Here is a 17,001-nt window from a genome sequence, read left to right on the forward strand (position 1 = left end):
CCTTGGGCAGATTCCAAAGCCCCGGGGTCTCAGCCACCTCATTCCACTGACTCCTTCTAGAAGAGCGTGCTGCACAGTGCTGTTGTGGAGTACGAGCTCTCCAGGCTGCTGCTCGGGTTCGTGCCTGCACTGAGGAGGGAAGCATCGGTGTCCCATTAGAAACCTCATGAAGCTTGGAACTCGGTCCTTCTCTCCACAGACACCTAAACGAGTTGCCACCTGTGTGAAGAGCTGCAGGGCTGTAAGCACGGGCACAGCCTGGGAGCAGCTGGCATTGACTTAGTCCCCTGACAGACGGAATCACCCAGCAGGGAGACCCACAGGGGCGAGCTTGGCCTTCAAGACAAAGAGAAATGAGTGTAGAATGAGGAAGCAGGTCTGTATGGCCTTGTTTATCTTCAGGGCAGTGGGTACGTACTCACTGTTTTAAATTGTGAGACTACATTTGTCCTTTTTTTTTTAAGATTTTATTTATTTAGGCGTGCCTGGGTGGGCTCAGTCGTTAAGCATCTGCCTTCGGCTCAGGGCATGATCTAGGCATTCCTCTGCTGGGAGCCTGCTTCTTCCTCTCCCACTCCCCCTGCTTGTGTTCCCTCTCTCGCTGACTGTCTCTCTCTGTCAAATAAATAAAATCTTTAAAAAAAAAAGTTTTATTTATTAGAGAGAGCATGAACTGGGGGGAGGGGCAGAGGGAGAGGGAGAAGCAGACATCCTGCTGAGCAGTGACCCAGATGATGGGCTCCATTCAAGGACCCTCAGATCATAACCTAAGCTGAAGGCAAATGCCCAACCGAGAGCCACCCAGGTGCCCTATATTTGCGCTTTAGAAACTGCACGGTGGCTGTGGAGTGAACACACTGGAGGGGACGGGGTTGGAGACTGCTTGCAGTGGTGCGGGGGAGACTGAGGACAGCACTACCTGATGTGGCAGTGAGGGATCATGAAAAAGTGACCCCACTGGACCTGATGCCTGACTTGGAGGGTCAGGAAGGAAGACGTGTGAAGGATCCCCAGGTTTCTGGCTTGGGCAACTGGGTGCTGTCACTTGAAACAGCCACGTAGAGATGCTCCACTGCCCTTGGGTTGTAATGATACTTTACTCAGTGCCTGTAACTGCTCCGTATCACTGCCCCTGGCATTAAGGTGCGGAGGCAGCTTGCTTCTCCCCTTCCATCAACTTTTACCCCAGGTCACAGACAGCAGAGGGCCACACAGCTGTGTACCTGCTGGTCCTTTTCCCAGTGCTGGGGGCGGGGGGGGGGCACATTACTTCCACTTCAGGACTCATCCGTGTTTGTTATTTGCCTCTAGTTGATACATGTGGGAATCCGTGCTACGCCTTTCAAACAGTTAAATTCCAAGTGAGCCCATTCTTGGAGCGTTCTAGGACCGTGAGAGAACAAGTGTTTCTTAAAAGTAAGGACTGTCGGAGAAAACCAAGCCAGCGGGGGTCATCGGCTAGCATGCCGCTTGCCGCTGTGCCCCGAGATCCTCGGTGTCCGCTGCAGAGGGGCAGGCCGCGGTGTATGCCGCCTCCTGGTGGTCGACAGCGGCCAGGGGCCCGACCGCCCACAGCTCCGCCGCCGGCCACCGGGCACTTCCGGAGACCGCCGCCCCCGCCCGACGGGAGGAAGCAGCTCGTGCCTCCCAGGAAGGAGGGATCTGGAGCCCGGGTGGGGGCGTGGCTCGCAGGACGCGAGCCCGGGGGCGGGGCTTGGCGGGGCGCTCAGGCGCTGCTCCGGCCACCTCTGCGGGGTCCTAGGCGGCGGCAGCGGCGGAGGGGCCGCTGTCCTGGGGAAAGATGGCGGCGCCCTGGTGGCGAGCTGCGCTGTATGGAAGTCGGAGGTGGCGGGGCTTCAGCACCTCTGGTGAGGGTTCTGAGGTGGGGGGCTCTTGGAGGTCCCCGTATAGCCCGAGCCCGGGGGCTCGAGACAGCGTCTGCCCCTGGCCTCACGTCCCGCTGTCTGCCCGCAGCCACCCTCGGCCGCCGAACCGCCCCTCTGGGGCCGATGCCCAACGAGGACATCGATGTGACCAACCTGGAGCGGCTGGAGAAATACCGCAGCTTCGACCGCTACCGGCGCCGGGCGGAGCAGGAGGCGCGGAAACCGCACTGGTGGCGGACCTACCGGGAGCACTTCGTGGAGGAGTCAGGTCCGGAGCGGGCGCTGTGAGCCCCGGCCTCGCGACCAGGGGGCGGGGGGGCAGCCGGCCTCCTCCCCGAGCACTAGCGGAGGGGGCCTGTCAGCGCCCACGTGCGCACCGTGGGCCGTTTAGTCCCACCAGGATTTTTCACACCTTTGGTTCTTCTACTTGGAAAATTCCCTTCCCCCGCTGTTAAGAGTTCCATCTTATACTCCTAAAATCCTTTCCAGACTTCTCCCCACCCTCCCATTCCGTGTTAGAAAGTCCATTTGTGCTCCTAAAATCCCGTGTGTAGCCCTGGCCACACCCTATCCTGACTTTCTTTTCACTGGCCCTCTCCCTGGAGTGGGATCCCTAAGGACTGGGATCTTGCCTGCCTTGACCGCTATTTGATCCTCGCACCCGCGTAGTGCTTGGCACATAGGTGTGCAGCTCTTTCCTGAATGAGATTGAAAGCTCTAGGCAAAGTGACCCGGGGATCCTGCCCTTGAGCGACCTACTTCCTGTGTACATCCTTTTGGAAAGCATTTAGGGAGGCAGTTTTATGATGGTTGAAGACACAGGGATAGAATCCACATTACTGATTTAAACCCAAGTCAGCTTCTTAGGAGTTGATGCTGGCAGGCCAGGTCCAGGGACCTAGAGAAGGATCCTTGATGCACGCAGGATAAAAATCAAACTTGAGCCAGCAGAAGGTGAAAGCAGAGTTTATGGAAGGTATAGAAAGAGTGCAGGTACAGACAGTGTGTTTGGGAGATTCGGAAAGGAGGGAGTCTCCTCTTTGCTTGGGGCTTGGGGGTTTTTGCTTGAGGATTGTGGTCTGGTGCACATGACCTCTCAGGCATCCAGGAACCAGTTAGAACAAAGATAAGGGCGCAAGTGTTATTCCTTGGAGCCAGGGTGTCTTGGCATTGAGATGTCTGGAGCTGGTGGTCTGGAACACACTACTGTGGCTTTGTGCGGTCATTCTCACCTGGTCCTTCCTTAGATGTTATCTGTTCTTTTTTTTTTTTTTTAAGACTTTATTTATTTATTTGAGAGAGAGCATAAGCAGAGGAGAGGGGCAAAGGGAGAGGGAGAAGCAGACTTCTTGCTGAGCAGGGAGCCCAGGACCCCAGGATCATGACCTCAGACCCTTAACTGACTGAGCCACCCAGGCGCCCCTAGATGATATTTCTTCTAAAGAAATCATTAATTCCTTGTTCTTACAAGAGGTATTAAGAGGCATCTGTAAAGTGGGGCTGTGGGTCCTAGCAAAAACAGAAACAGGAAGGGGTGTGTGGCTGGCTCGGTTGGCAGAACATGCACCTCTTGATTTCAGGGTTGTGAGTTCAAGCCGCATGTTGGGCATGGAGTTTACTTAAAAAAAGAAGCAGGAAAAGGAGCAAAAAGCGTATTTTTATGGAGTCCTTCAGTTTCCCTGTCTCAGAGTGACTTGCCTGAATTTCAGTTTCCTCAGTGTAAAATAACTGTGTCTGTCACGAAATTGTTGTATTAAAGGCTGCAGTCCATTGGATTTTTTTTAGACAAATGCATCTTTGATGAGGGTTCAACGCATCTTACTTATTGTTAGCGTCTAATGTAAATGGAAAAAGTATTGGAGCAAAAATCTTCCTGGGCCTTGTTACTCAAAGTGTGTTCTGAGACTAGCAGCACAGGCATTACCTAGGAGCTTGTTAGGAATGCAGAATCTCAGGCCCCACACTGACCTGCTGATTCAGAATCTGAATTTTAACAAATTTCCCAGGTGACTTGTATGGTGAGTCCATTAAAGTATGAGAAATGCTTCTTTTAAGTCTTTATAGCTTCAGCTAATTCTACCAAGGACTCACATGGATGTCCATGGCCAGGTGTGAACAGGCTTGAAGGTCATCCCAACCATAATTGAGATGATCGTCTATCCACCTGTATTTGACCTAGACGGTGTGACTTGGTTTAGGGATCAGAAAATGCAATCTCAAGTCGAATCCAGTTTGCTTAGCAGTTGGACCCTGTCTGGGTTTGTGAAGCAGACTGCACAGTAGGGTTTAGTTTTGTGAATTAAAGGGTAAGCTTTACCAGCAGAACTTGGGCAAGTGAGAGGACTAGGTAGGGACTGGCAGCTTGATCCCACTTTCTCCAACATATCTTCCCTCCCCAGATCCCAAAGACAAGATTGACATTGGGCTGCCACCACCCAAGGTCTGCTGGGCCCACCAGCTGCTGGAGCGAAAACGTGTCCTCCGGGAGCTGCGTGCCAACTCAGAGGAGGAGCGAGCTGCCCGCCTCCGCACAGGTAAGCCCTCTCAGGGGAGCCCCCCCCCCCCATGTCCCTGCCCCCACCCTGCATCCTAACCGGCATCATTCCTTACCAGCACGCATCCCGCTGGAGGCTGTGCGGGCCGAGTGGGAGAAGACCTGTGGCCCCTACCACAAGCAGCGCCTGGCTGAGTACTATGGCCTCTATCGAGACCTGTTCCGTGGCGCCACCTTCGTGCCCCGAGTCCCCCTGCATGTGGCCTATGCTGTGGGTGACGATGACTTGGTGCCCGTGTACCACGGCAATGAGGTCACTCCAACGGAGGTAACTGCTCACTTGTGCCCCTCCCCGCACTGCATGTACAGACACACTCCACCACGGGACCACACACAGCTCCTTTTTGAAAGCTCTTACAGAGGTGGTTTTTATGGTGGTTAAGGGCGTAAGCATGGTACCTGTGTAGGCTGGTTTGGGGTTCGTTCTCCATCTCCCCCTTTTGGTTTCCTGGTAAACAACACCATGGTAATTACAAAGGAAGGACTATAAGATGAAAGAAAAAGAAGCTCCATCTTGACATACTCCTGCCACTAGCCCCTGTCATCAGAGTCCTCCTAGCCCGTCCATTGATGTGAGGGCCACCTTGTGGTTCAGATAGCGAGCTGGCCAGGCACCTCTGCAGGGTTCCTTCTATAAGCTTCTCTTTGCTGACCTGCCCCTCAAAGGACCGTCAAGCACATTTGGATCAGAGTGGGCTCTCCCTTCTCCAAAGCTCCCTCAGACTCCTGCCCGCCAGAAGGTCTATTTACCTGGGGGTGACACCTTCCCTGTTGTCTCCCCACCAGGCTGCACAGGCCCCAGAGGTGACCTATGAGGCAGACAAGGGCTCCATGTGGACACTGCTGCTCACCAACTTGGGTAGGTGTCTGGGGAGCTGGGGCGGGGCCCGGCGGGAAGGGCAGCGGGGCCGGCAGTTAGTGGGGTCTGTTTGTGTGCAGATGGACACCTGCTGGAGCCGGATGCTGAATACGTCCACTGGCTGGTGTGAGTACCTGGGCTGGGGGAAAGGGTCAGAGGCATGTGAGGAGGCCCTGGTATCCTGGAAAGAACTCCACCATGGATTCACTGTGCAACTTTGGATTATTAACCTCCCACCCCAGGGAGTGGCCCTTCACCTCTGCTTCCTGATGCTGTGAAGAGCTCTGTGATCCATTGGCTGAAGACAGGTCCAGAAGAAAAAGCAGGCAGTAGGCCTTGGCTGTTCCCACAGGCCTCTTGGTCTCCCTGAACTCATTTCCTCATCTGTAAATCTAGGTTGATGCCACCCCATGCCTTAGCCACGCTGAGGGGCTCTGTGACAGTCAGATGGGAAAAGGATGGTGAGAGGCCTCTGGCAGCTGTGACTGCCCAAGCTGTGCTGCATTTGTTTTCTCAGTGGCCTTGGGCTGTGGCGCCAGGGTGGCAGAGGTCAGGCAGCTGACCCCAGCTGTAGGACTTCTGGATCATTGGGGCTAGTGACTGGGAGGCTGGTTTCTATCATCTTTAGTCAGCTGCAGTTACCAGTCTGTGCAGCAGGACCTTCTGGGGAGTTCTATGTGGGGCAGGTACAGTGGCCATCCTGGTGTCGGGTTGGGCAAACGCTCCCTGACAAACCCTACGGCCTTCAGGAACCAGATGCAGCCCAGAGGTGGTGTGGCTCTCTAGCCTGAATGGCCATGGTGGCCCCGCCGACTCCCCACGGCCTAGTAAATGGGCTGCTAGACATCACTTTCTCCCTGCCCATCTCTAGGACCCCTGCCCCCAGCCTCTGAGCCCCTCCTGTTCCCTTCCCCAGCCTCTGAGCCCCTCCTGTCCGAGGGTTTGCAGAGGGGTGCCTCCTGCGTAACTGTTGGATGAAGACCATTTTAGGGTGTGTCCTCCCAGGGGATGCGTCCCTCTCTAGGGAGTATGCAGATGGCAGTGCTGCCGCTGCCGCCTTCCTTGATAATTCATGGATACTCTTCCTCCCGCCAGAACCAACATCCCAGGCAACAGCGTGGCTGAAGGACAGGAGACTTGTCCCTACCTGCCCCCATTCCCTGCCCGAGGCTCTGGCTTCCACCGCTTTGCCTTCCTGCTCTTCAAGCAGGATAAGCCGATTGACTTCTCTGGGGACACCCGGCCCTCACCCTGGTAATCTGCGCCCCCCCGTCACCCCCCATACACATTCCCTCTCCCCTCTTACGCCACATTCCCCGGAATGTTCTGTCCTGCTCAGTTCTCCTGTCTCAACTTAGGCTTGAGATGGGCAGGAAGGTAGTTGTGCTAGGTAGATCCTAAGCGGCTTCTCAGGATTGCTTGTGGGGCTAGAGGAGGGGTGTGGGGCTCTGATGCCCTATTCCCTGCTCTTAAGTGCTCCCCATCTTCTTATAGCTACCAGCTTGCCCAGCGGACCTTCCACACTTTTGATTTCTACAAGAAGCACCAGGAAGCCATGACACCAGCTGGCCTGGCCTTTTTCCAGTGCCGCTGGGATGATTCGGTCACCCACATCTTCCACCAGCTTCTGGGTAAGGCCAGAGTGTGCTGGGGGCAGGGCAGGGGCGGCTGGCCCGAGCTCACAGACCTCTTCTGACCTACCAGGGAGAAGTGCCACTGGGAGGCATGCCACTCTTGGGTGGGCTGGCTAGGCAGTCCCAGGCTAACAGATGAGGGAAAGGGGGCTCAGTCCAGCATCAGTCCAAACCCATACCCCCTCTTCCTGCAGACATGCAGGAGCCCGTGTTTGAATTTGTGCGGCCACCCTCTTACCACCCCAAGCAGAAGCGCTTCCCCCACCGGCAGCCCCTGCGCTACCTGGACCGGTACAGGGACAGTCACGAACCCACCTATGGCATCTACTAAGTGGCCAGAGTGCTACCCACCTCAGAAAGTGAACCGGGCCTCTCAGGCTCCACCAGCAGGAACAATAAAGACACAGCTCCACTGGTCCGGGCTGTGGGCTTCTAGGCCCTGCCTGAGGCAGTCCCTTTGTGGTCCTCCCAGCAAGCCCAGGGTTTGAGAATGAAAAGAGCTCTCTGAGGGTGGTGGCAGGGGTAGAAGATGTGAATAAAGATGATTTTTTGCTGTAGCTGGTCTGGGTCTGTGTTCTGGGAGCGCTCCAACCCCACGATGGATCTGTAATCCTTCATGGATGGAAAGAGAACTGCCTTCTGCCTCAGGAGGTGACCCCCTCAACTCTGCCTCTGAAGGGTGTCGGGCCCTGAGATCAAGTGTCGAGACAGGTCCAGAAGAAAGGCAGTGGGACTTGGCTGCTTGCATAGATCTCTTGAAAGAGCGTTGCCAGCTCTGAGCGTTGGCCCCTTGCTGGATATTCACAGCATGGTTGGTGGCAGGCTCCTGGCAATGGGCTGGGGTGCTCTGAATGAGAAGCAGGTCTGAGACCTCTGGGCCCAGGAAGCTCCTCTACCCTTGCTGGGTGGTTAGAGTATTATTTCTCGTCTCTGTGTAGCCAGTCAAGAGAAGACCTTCCTCTCCCAGGAAGAGGAGCTTCCCGTATTATTACAACAAAGAAGACGGAATGTTGCATTGCAGTGAGAGGGTACTCTGTCTCAAAATTAGGCCAGGTTGGTTAGAAAAACAAGGAGAACTAACCCTCCATCAACTCACTTTGGCCAGCACACTGGCCCATGGCAGGTGGGTTAGAGTAAGGACCCTTCCCCTCTGCTAATCCTCTATAAAAAGTGAGGTTCCAGGGGCGCCTGGGTGGCACAGCGGTTAAGCGCCTGCCTTCGGCTCAGGGCGTGATCCCGGCGTTACGGGATCGAGCCCCACATCAGGCTCCTCCGCTGTGAGCCTGCTTCTTCCTCTCCCATTCCCCCTGCTTGTGTTCCCTCTCTCGCTGGCTGTCTCTATCTCTGTCGAATAAATAAAATCTTTAAAAAAAAAAAAAAAAGTGAGGTTCCAGGGGTACCTGCGTGGCTCAGTTGGTTAAGTGTCTGCCTTTGGCTCAGGTCATGATCCTGGGGTCCTGGGATCAAGCCCTGCATTGGGCTCCCTGCTTTGCGGGGAGTCTGCTTTTCCCTCTCCCTCTGACACTTCCCCGCCCCTTGTGTGCTCTCTCTCTCTGCTCTCTCTTTCAAATAAATAAATAAAATCTTTAAAAAAAAAAAAGAGTTTCACGAAGAGCTCCCGCCTGCAAACAAGGAACTTCCCAGCAGGGGGCGCACACGGAGAGTGGATTCGAAAAGCAGTTGAATCGTTGCTTTGGGTTTCCACTAAAGTGGGGTTATGAAAAAAACACTGTCGATTGGTCTCTGTGTTGGTGACCAGAAATTTCCACCTCACTGTTTACTTTAAAAGCACCAAAATTTGGCGTAGCTTAGAGAAAGGAGACACCCCAATCTGGCAAATGCCTGAAACAGCTCAAGGAAAAGGGCAGCAGAGAATCTTCTGGCAGGAGATCCTATAAGGAGCATGAGCTGTGTGCCCAGTGCTCTTACTGACCGGCGCAACCTCGTGCAGTCTCATTTAATCACCAAAACTGCTGGGAAATAGCTGCTGTTGTCCAGGTTTACAGATGAGGGGCCCAGAAGGGGTTCCGCGGGGGCCCTCAGCCAGGAAGAGGCTCCGAGGCCCAACGGGTTTCCCAAAGGTTCTGCACCCTGGAGGCGGGGGGCCGCTCCCCTACACAGGAGCTGCTTAACGAGGGTTTGGGGGAAAGGTATGGAACTCCCTGGGTGGGACCACCGAGAACCAGACCCCAACTCCCATCCTGGGGCGGCGTTTGGCAGCAAGGGTGGCTCGGAGCCTGCGCAGGGGGGAGAAGGTGGGAGCAGCGGGGGCCCACGTACTCTTGGTGGGGGAGGCAAGACCTGCTCTGCTACAGCTAGCCCGGCCCTCGCTCCTCCCCGTCCCCACCGCGCCTCGTACCTCCCACCCTCTCTCGGAGGCCTCGCCCCCGCCCCGCACCTCACCGCCCGCACCCCCGGAGGGCCCGCCCCGAGCCGCCCCGCCCATTCCTGTAGGCCCCGCCCCCGAGCCGCGCCCCGCACCGCCCATTTTCGGAGGTACCGTCCTCCTGCGCCGCCGCCGCCGCCGCCGCCGCCGCCGCCGCCGCCATGGCCGCGTTGCCGCTGGAGGACGAGTTGACCTGTTCCATCTGCCTGGGGCTCTACCAGGAGCCGGTGACGCTGTCCTGCGGCCACAACTTCTGCGGGGCGTGCATCCGGGACTGGGGGCGCCGCTGCGACAAGGCGTGCCCCGAGTGCCGGAAGCCCTTCCCCGAGGGCGCCGAGCTGCGCCGCAATGTGGCGCTCAGCGCCGTTCTCCAGGCGATGCGGGCCGGACCCGCCCCGACCCCCGACCCCGACCCTGCCCGGGCACCTGGCTCCGCCCTGGGTGCGCGCTGCCCCCGGCATGGGCGGCCACTCGACCTCTTCTGTCGCACCGAGGGTCGCTGCATATGCAGCGCGTGCACCGTGAACGAGTGTCGCCTCCACGAGCGGGCGCTGGTGGACGCCGAGCGTCGGGAGCGCGAGGTGACACCGGGGTGCCCTGCCCTGTCTCTCGGCTCCCGGGCTGGGGTGGGCAGCTTAAGCAGGAGGCGGCTTTGGGATGTTTTTGTGTATTCCCGAATAAAAGGAGAAAACAGGTGCTTGGAATAGAGATTTCGGAGCTGGTGACAGGCCCAGGGTGAGACCCCAGGACTGAGTGGCTGAAATGGAGTGAAGGAAAAGGTTCTGCAGGTGAGGATGTCAAGGAGCCGAGAGCCAGTGTCGGAGGATACCCCTGTGGCTTCAGAAGTCACAGAATGAGGATGAGATGTTACTGCTGAGAATCTGAGCATGAAAGTGGGTGGTGCCGGCCGGCAGGTGACAGCAACAAGGAGGGAAGGAGTGGCAGGCAAAGTGATTTGGGGTGTGAGAGGACAGAGGCGCATCCCTGGGGGACAGTCAGGAGGAACTAGGGGAGACTGCCCCCTCCACACTTCCTGCCTGTGGCACATTGTACAACGCTGGAGACCATGGGGCCTGGACAAAGACATTGGGCTTAGGAAGATCTGATGGCTTTGGCCAGGTTATCAATTTCTCTGTCCTGTTTTCTCATCTGTGAAGTGGGGATCGTGATGGCCCGTGCCTCATAAAGTGTGGCCTGGAGAAGCAGAAGGAAAACAGGCTGTTGACCAGGGGCCGTGAATGATGCTTTGTCCTGCTCCCACAAAAGCACAACATCCTGACCCTCAGGGGTACAGAGGAGTCACAAATAGGGGTGCCCTCGTCTCCCCCATGCCCAGAGCTGGGGCTGAGGGCTGGCCAGGCATTTGGAAGAACCCACCCTGTACATGTACCACACTGCCCACTGGTCAAATAGCTTTGGTGCTTTGACTTGTCACCCCTTCCCTGCAAGGCTGCCGAAGCCAGAAGTGTCACTTCCACCATTTAATGACCCGGGGTAGTGCAGGGTGGAATTTCAGCCCAGAGATGGTGGGTGCTCTCCTCCAGGTTCTCAGCCTGCAAGAGGAACTGGAGGTCAGGGTTAAAGCCCAAGGCCTCCGCTCTGCCTGTGTACCTCCCTGCTCCAGGTTGGGAACGGGCTTTGTCTGTGTCTCCCTGGGACTCTGACCCAGTTCACCCGGGCTCCGACCAAGGCCCATGTTCTGTGTGTGGGCCCACGGGTCAGCCTTGCCTGGGGTGGCACGAGGAGGGGATGCCCCACATCTCAGCTGTTTGTTGATTGAGGGGAGGACTTCAGAGCCATCCCTGGTCCCCTCTTGTCTCTTGTTCCCTGGTGTGCACCACAGGCCCAGCTGAGAGCCATGCTGGAGGTCAGCCAGCAGCAGGTCACCCAGGCTGAGAGGCAGCTGAAGGAACTGCAGCAGCAAAGCAGCCAGATCCAGGTACGTGGCCTGTCTGTCCTACCCCACCTCATCCTCATGCTGTGACCTTCAGGCAGCCACCAGTCACTGCCTGGGACCCTGGGTAGTAGGTATGACCTACCTTGAAAATGCCTCTGGGCAGCAGGGAGGGAGGGACTGAGCAGGGTGCAGGGAAAGGTTCCAGGGACCCTGGCTCCCCACATCCCCCACCCTCAGCCCAGTGGCCAGCCTTGGCCCTGGCCACCCTAAGCCACTCCTTCACCCACAGAGCTCAGCCCGCACCCTGGCTTCCATGATCTCTGGCAAGTTCAGCGGCCTGCTGCAGGCCCTGGAGATGCGACGGGCCTTGGCACTGAAAGACATCAAGGTGGCCGAGACCCAGGTGCTAGCACAGGCCCAGGATGGAGAACAGCGACTGCGGGACCACCTGGAGGCCCTGACTCGTTATGACTGCAGGGTCCGGGACCTCCTGGAGCAGCTGGATGACCAGACCTTCCTCCAGGTACCAGGCCTCAGGGCAGCAGGTTGGGGGAACCATCGTCCTGCACCTGGCGCACAGGCTCACTACAACTGTTCCCTGGGGCTCAGGAATCGCAGCTCCTGGCACCCCCGGGGCCTCTCGGGCCTCTGACTCCTCTGCAGTGGGACGAAGATCAGCAGCTGGCTGGCCTGAAGGAGTCACTGAGCCGGCTGTGTGGTCTCCTCCTGGATGAGGGGGCCCACCCCAGGGCACCAGCTGAGGCTGCCGATTTGGGCCCCGTGGGTAAGGCTGACCCCACCGCAGGTGGGAAGGGGGGTCAGGACTCTGCCCCCCACGAGCTCCCCTCCCCATCACTGCCCTAATGCTTCTTTGCCTCCTAGAGGCCCCAGGTCCCCTGGCACCAGGCCCAAGCCCGGTTTGTCCACTGAGGAGGAAGCTCTGGCAGAGTAAGGAGACCGGCCCGTGTGTGTGCATATGCGTGTGTGCATTGTGCGTTCGTGTGCACACTGTGGCTGGGGGTGTACCTGTGGGGGGGCACGTGCTGTGACTGCCCTGCCCAGGATGTCTGCTCCACACACACCCCCCCCCACCGCACATCTGTCGTAGGATGTCAGCCTCTTACACGTGGAACCAATACAGCGAGTAAGGAGATTCTGGGCCCGCAAACCTGGGATCGGTTATGATTCTGCCACTTGTTGCCAAGTTAGGTTACCTCGGGGAGCATCAGTTTCTTCATCTTTGAAGTGAGGTGAAGGGAAGGTTCCACTCGCAGGCTGCCTGCTGTGCTGACGGCACCGCTTGCTGACAGATGAGTGGCTTTGTGCTGGCGGAGCTCCAGTGGCCTCTCCCGCTGGGGACGGGACGGTGGACATGTACGGGTGCCTGCCCGCTCACCTTCCGTCTGTCTGTCCCTGACAGATTACCGCAATCTGACTTTCGATCCGGACAGTGCCAATTGCCACCTGTACCTGTCTCGGCAGGACCAGCAGGTGAAGCACCGTCACAAGCCCCGGGACCTGGCCGGACCAAGCAGCTTCGAGCTCTGGCAGGTGCGGTGTGCCCAGAGCTTCCAGAACGGGCGACACTACTGGGAGGTGCGTGCATCTAACCACTCAGTGACCCTGGGCGTCGCCTATGCAGACCTGACACGGCACAAGCGGGGGCCCCACACAGACAACATCGGGCGCGGGCCAAGCTCCTGGGGGCTCTGTGTTCAGGAAGACAGGGTGCAGGCTTGGCACAACGGGGAGGCCCAGCTCCTCCCAGGGGTGTCAGGGCGGCTCCTGGGCATGGACTTGGACGTGGCCTCTGGCTGCCTCACCTTCTACAGTCTGGAGCCCCAGGCCCAGCCCCTGCATACCTTCCATGCCGTCTTCACTCGGCCCCTCTACCCTGTCTTCTGGCTCCTGGAGGGTAGGACCCTGACCCTGTGCCACCAGCCTGAGGCCACACTCCCTCCGGAGCTCCAGGAAGAGGCATCGGGGCCCAGCTGAGGAAGACACAGGGTAGAGCTCGGGGCCAGGAACGTGTGCCACCGCACCTGTGCGCCCAAAAGCTGCCCAGCCCCTAACTTGGGGACCTGAGGCCACAGCTATCATGGGACCAGAAAATCGACTCAGAACTAGGCTGCGCCACTTGGAAAGAGAGGTGGGAGGGAGCCCTCAAACTGGAGTTCACCCTTCCAGCGTCGTTGAAGGGCACGGGGACTAGGAAGAGACTGAACCGGGAGGACCCCGCCCGAGCAGAGCCCACTTCGAGGCGCTGCCTGGCCGGTGAGGCTGATGCAGCGCCCGTGGGCTCCTGGCCCTGCGGGAGAGCGTGCACAGCTCGGGCCTCACCACACAGAGTGTGGTTCCACGGCCGGCCTCCCGTGAGGGTGACGTAGATCAAAGGACGGGCGGCGGGGGAGGGGCACGAAGCACAGACAGTTCCTGGAGAAAGCCTAGAGAAAAGTGATTGTTTATCTCCTTCTTCCCTCTTTTTTTTTTTTCCTTAACATTTTGGTATATTTTAGTTTCTCTGTATATCCTTGTGATCGCATTTTATAAACACTTGTGTCTTTTGCATTTTTTTGTTTGGCATAACCGTTTTTCATGGTATTAATATTTTCTCCTGAGTGATGACCTTATAAGCAGTCTTTCTAATGACTGTCAGAATTTATTTCCCTAATACAGGTATCCTCCCCTTTCCAAAAGTTCAAGTTCTGCCACTTCGCCTTCGTAAAAGACCTACATTAGCATGGTTTTGGATTTCTTTTGGTGAGTGCAGACAGGTACCAATGGAGGTCTTTTGTAAAGCAAAGTGGCAGAACCCCAAACTTTTGAAAGCCCAGGGTACTCTCCCCTGTGTGCCCTTTCTGCTTTTGAAAGATTGCACAGGGACGCTCTGCTTGTGGATCGCCCAGGGCAACCCGTATTGGACATTGGAATTATTTTATTTGGGGCTGTAAAAATTTCACCTCGATAAATATTTTCGAGCAGGAAGCTTTGGCCATATCCATGGCTACGTATGTAGGCCGGATTCCCAGCGGAGTCACTCAACACAAAAATAATAAGGGGCACCTGGGTGGCGCAGTCAGTTGGGCATCTGACTCTTGGTTTCTGCCCAGGTCGTGGTCTCAGGGTCATGATGCCAGGGTCTGCTTAAGACCCTTTCTCCCTCTCCCTGTCCCCCCTTAAATAAATCACAAAAGCTATTAAAAATAATAAAAATAATAAGCACTTGAAGATTTTATTTTTATACAAACGGCCAAAGTGAAGCAACTTTGAGGCAGGCGGACCCTTCCCCCCCCCCGCCCCCACCAGCCAGCGGAGCTGGGCACAGCCTCAGCCCCCGCCCCCCACCCCGGGCGCGGAGATTCAGTGCCGTGATGGGCACAGGTGCTCCAACAGTGCTGCCTTCCTTTGTTTTTGTTTTTCCTACTGAGAAGCCGCTTTCCTGGTAGTCCCTGGACATACCGTGTGCTAGTGTTTCTGGAAGTGGGTGCTGGCGCCTAGAGCAGCTGTAATTTTGTTACTTAAAACCTTCCACTTCTTGGGAATGGGATACGGGTAGTAAGGAGGGCACGTATTGCATGGTGCCCTGGGTGTTATACGCAACTAATGAATCATCGAACTTTACATCAGAAACCAGGGATGTACTGTATGGTGACTAACAGAATATAATAAAAAATCATTTAAAAAAATAATAAAAAATAAAAAACATGAACACCTAAAAAAAAAAAAAAAGAACTTTCCATTTCTTGATCTGGGTGGTAGTTACGAGGATGTTGGCTTTATAACTATTTATGCTGTACATGTATGTTTTATATACTCATGAATAATTGTTTTATGGTATTTTTTTTAAAGGATAACACATGCAAAAACACATACTCCAAAAAAAAACCCAAAATATTTTTGTATTTGTGAAAAATACATCTCCCTCCCACGTTGTAACATGGCCCCAGCCGCAGCCAGGGCTGCGCGCTCTGTCCCCCAGCCCGTGGCTCTCTGTTCAGGGCGGGGCCCGGCCTCTGATTGGTAAGGCCTGGGCACCGAACTCCTTTGGGGACTCCCCAAGCATGGGGACGGGGCTCTCACACCAGGCAGTCACCTTGCTATGCAGCTGGGTTGACAGTTGCTGAGAGACCCAGCAGGGGAGGAAGCAGGATTGGGCTGGTCAAGTGGCTGACATTGCCGGCATCCCCATGTACAGATTCTAACCATCACCACCAACAACCCCCCATCCCAAAGCCCCAGCATGCATGTCCGACAGGCTGCGCCCACGCTCTAAAAGGGGGAGAGAAAGGAAGAACAGCCCCATTCTGCCTCTGTGGTGGGAAGGGTTTAGGGTCTTCATTCTATGATATTACTTTTTATCAGGACTGTTTGTCCTTTCCGTATTGTTCTGTGGGAATGTTCCTTGTTGTGACCATTCACTTTTATTTACGTGTGATGGGATGCCACTGCTGTCTTTGTAGACTGTGCTTTTCAAGTAGGTGTGGGGCAAGCGTTTGCAAATTGTTGGAAAGCTGTTCCAAGTGAAGTGCCCTCAATCGACCTGACTCTGACAGAAGTCTGTCTCCTCTCTCCGGGAAAAAATGCCTTGGGAGAGAGGGGGAAAGAGCATGGACTTTGGGGTGTAACGTTTGTAAGGGGGACACATTTGATGAGCCTGTGGGTGTTTCCAGCATATCTGCCCCACTCCTCTAGTATCTGGGCTTCTGTGAGGCAGAATCGGGAGGATGGGCACACAGGCAGGCCATGGCAGGGCAGGGGGACAGGAGAGATTTTAAAAGACAGGGGAGTTGAGGGAGTTGGGTTGGAGGCTGCTGTTCCCCAGGCAGGAAGGGATAGGAGGAAACAGCATGGCGACTGTCGGAGATGTGGCTTCTAGTAACATGGGACTGGAAGCTAGAAGACAGTGGAGCCAGGCTTTCTGAGGGCAAAGGATCTCCATTCTAGAATTCCATACCCAGCCAAACATTCAGTGTTGGAGCCTGAACAAAGACCTTTGCAGGCACGTTCACACCCATTCTCAGGAAGGCCCCAGAAGATGTGCTCTTCCAAAGTAAAGAAGTTAAGTCAATGAAGGGGAAGGAAGACCTGGGACCCAAGCAACAGGGAATTTAACACACTAGAGAAGTTATAGAGAATGGAAGTCTCCAGAAACTCGACCATGAACATCCATTCAGATGTTCAAGGTTTATGAGCACGTGCTTTACAGATGAGGCGGTAAATGCTAAAAGAAACAGTGAAGATGTTGAAACGGGCAGTCATGGGAGCAAGCATCTGGAGTACGTGGGACACAGAACTGCCAGCTTTTGTTATAAGCCTCATTAAACTGTTTACTTTTTGGAAAAAGAACAGCAAAGAACGCCAGGCCCCAGCAGGAAGAGAGAATAAAGATTAGAGCAGAAACCAATGAAATAGGAGCCAAAAGAACGGTAGAACAGATCAACAAAACTAGGAACTGGTTCTTGGAAAGAATAAGATCGATAAACCCCTGGCCAGACTTATCAAAAAGAAAAGAGAAAGGACCCAAATAAATAAAATCATGAATGAAAGAGGAGAGATCACAACCAACACCGAGGAAATACAAACAATTATAATAACATATTATGAGCAACTATATGCCAACAAATTAGGCAATCTGGAAGAAACAGATGCATTCCGAGAAACTAAACTACCGGAACTGAAACAGGAAGAAATAAAAAACCCGAACAGACCCATAACCAGCAAGGAAATTGAAGCAGTCATCAAAAATCTCCCAACAAACAAGAGTCCTGAGCGAGATGGCTGCCCA

General features: G+C 55.4%; 2 protein-coding genes across 3 annotated transcripts; both read left to right on the forward strand.

The window, feature by feature from the left end:
• Positions 1–1,708: 1,708 nt before the first annotated feature.
• MRPL38 (mitochondrial ribosomal protein L38) lies at positions 1,709–7,490 on the forward strand. 2 transcript variants are annotated; one of them, XM_045814322.2, is made up of 9 exons: positions 1,709–1,868; positions 1,975–2,154; positions 4,286–4,420; positions 4,500–4,708; positions 5,227–5,299; positions 5,380–5,425; positions 6,395–6,553; positions 6,794–6,930; positions 7,128–7,490. In XM_045814322.2, the coding sequence occupies exons 1-9, from the start codon at positions 1,802–1,804 to the stop codon at positions 7,262–7,264; spliced, it is 1,143 nt and encodes a 380-aa protein (XP_045670278.1). In that variant the 5' UTR covers positions 1,709–1,801; the 3' UTR covers positions 7,265–7,490. The 2 variants fall into 2 exon arrangements, with proteins under 2 accessions (XP_045670278.1, XP_045670279.1); XM_045814323.2 differs by lacking the exon at positions 6,395–6,553.
• A 1,952-nt stretch (positions 7,491–9,442) lies between these two features.
• On the forward strand, positions 9,443–13,784 carry TRIM65 (tripartite motif containing 65). The gene is made up of 6 exons (XM_045814397.2): positions 9,443–9,900; positions 11,163–11,258; positions 11,506–11,739; positions 11,826–12,000; positions 12,099–12,164; positions 12,637–13,784. Exons 1-6 carry the CDS (start codon positions 9,481–9,483, stop codon positions 13,209–13,211), a joined length of 1,566 nt encoding a protein of 521 aa, XP_045670353.2. The 5' UTR covers positions 9,443–9,480; the 3' UTR covers positions 13,212–13,784.
• Positions 13,785–17,001: the final 3,217 nt, after the last annotated feature.

The sequence above is a fragment of the Ursus americanus genome, chromosome 23 (genome assembly GCF_024610735.1).
Source record: "Ursus americanus isolate L20-20 chromosome 23, mUrsAme1.1.p, whole genome shotgun sequence".
NCBI lineage: Eukaryota > Metazoa > Chordata > Mammalia > Carnivora > Ursidae > Ursus > Ursus americanus.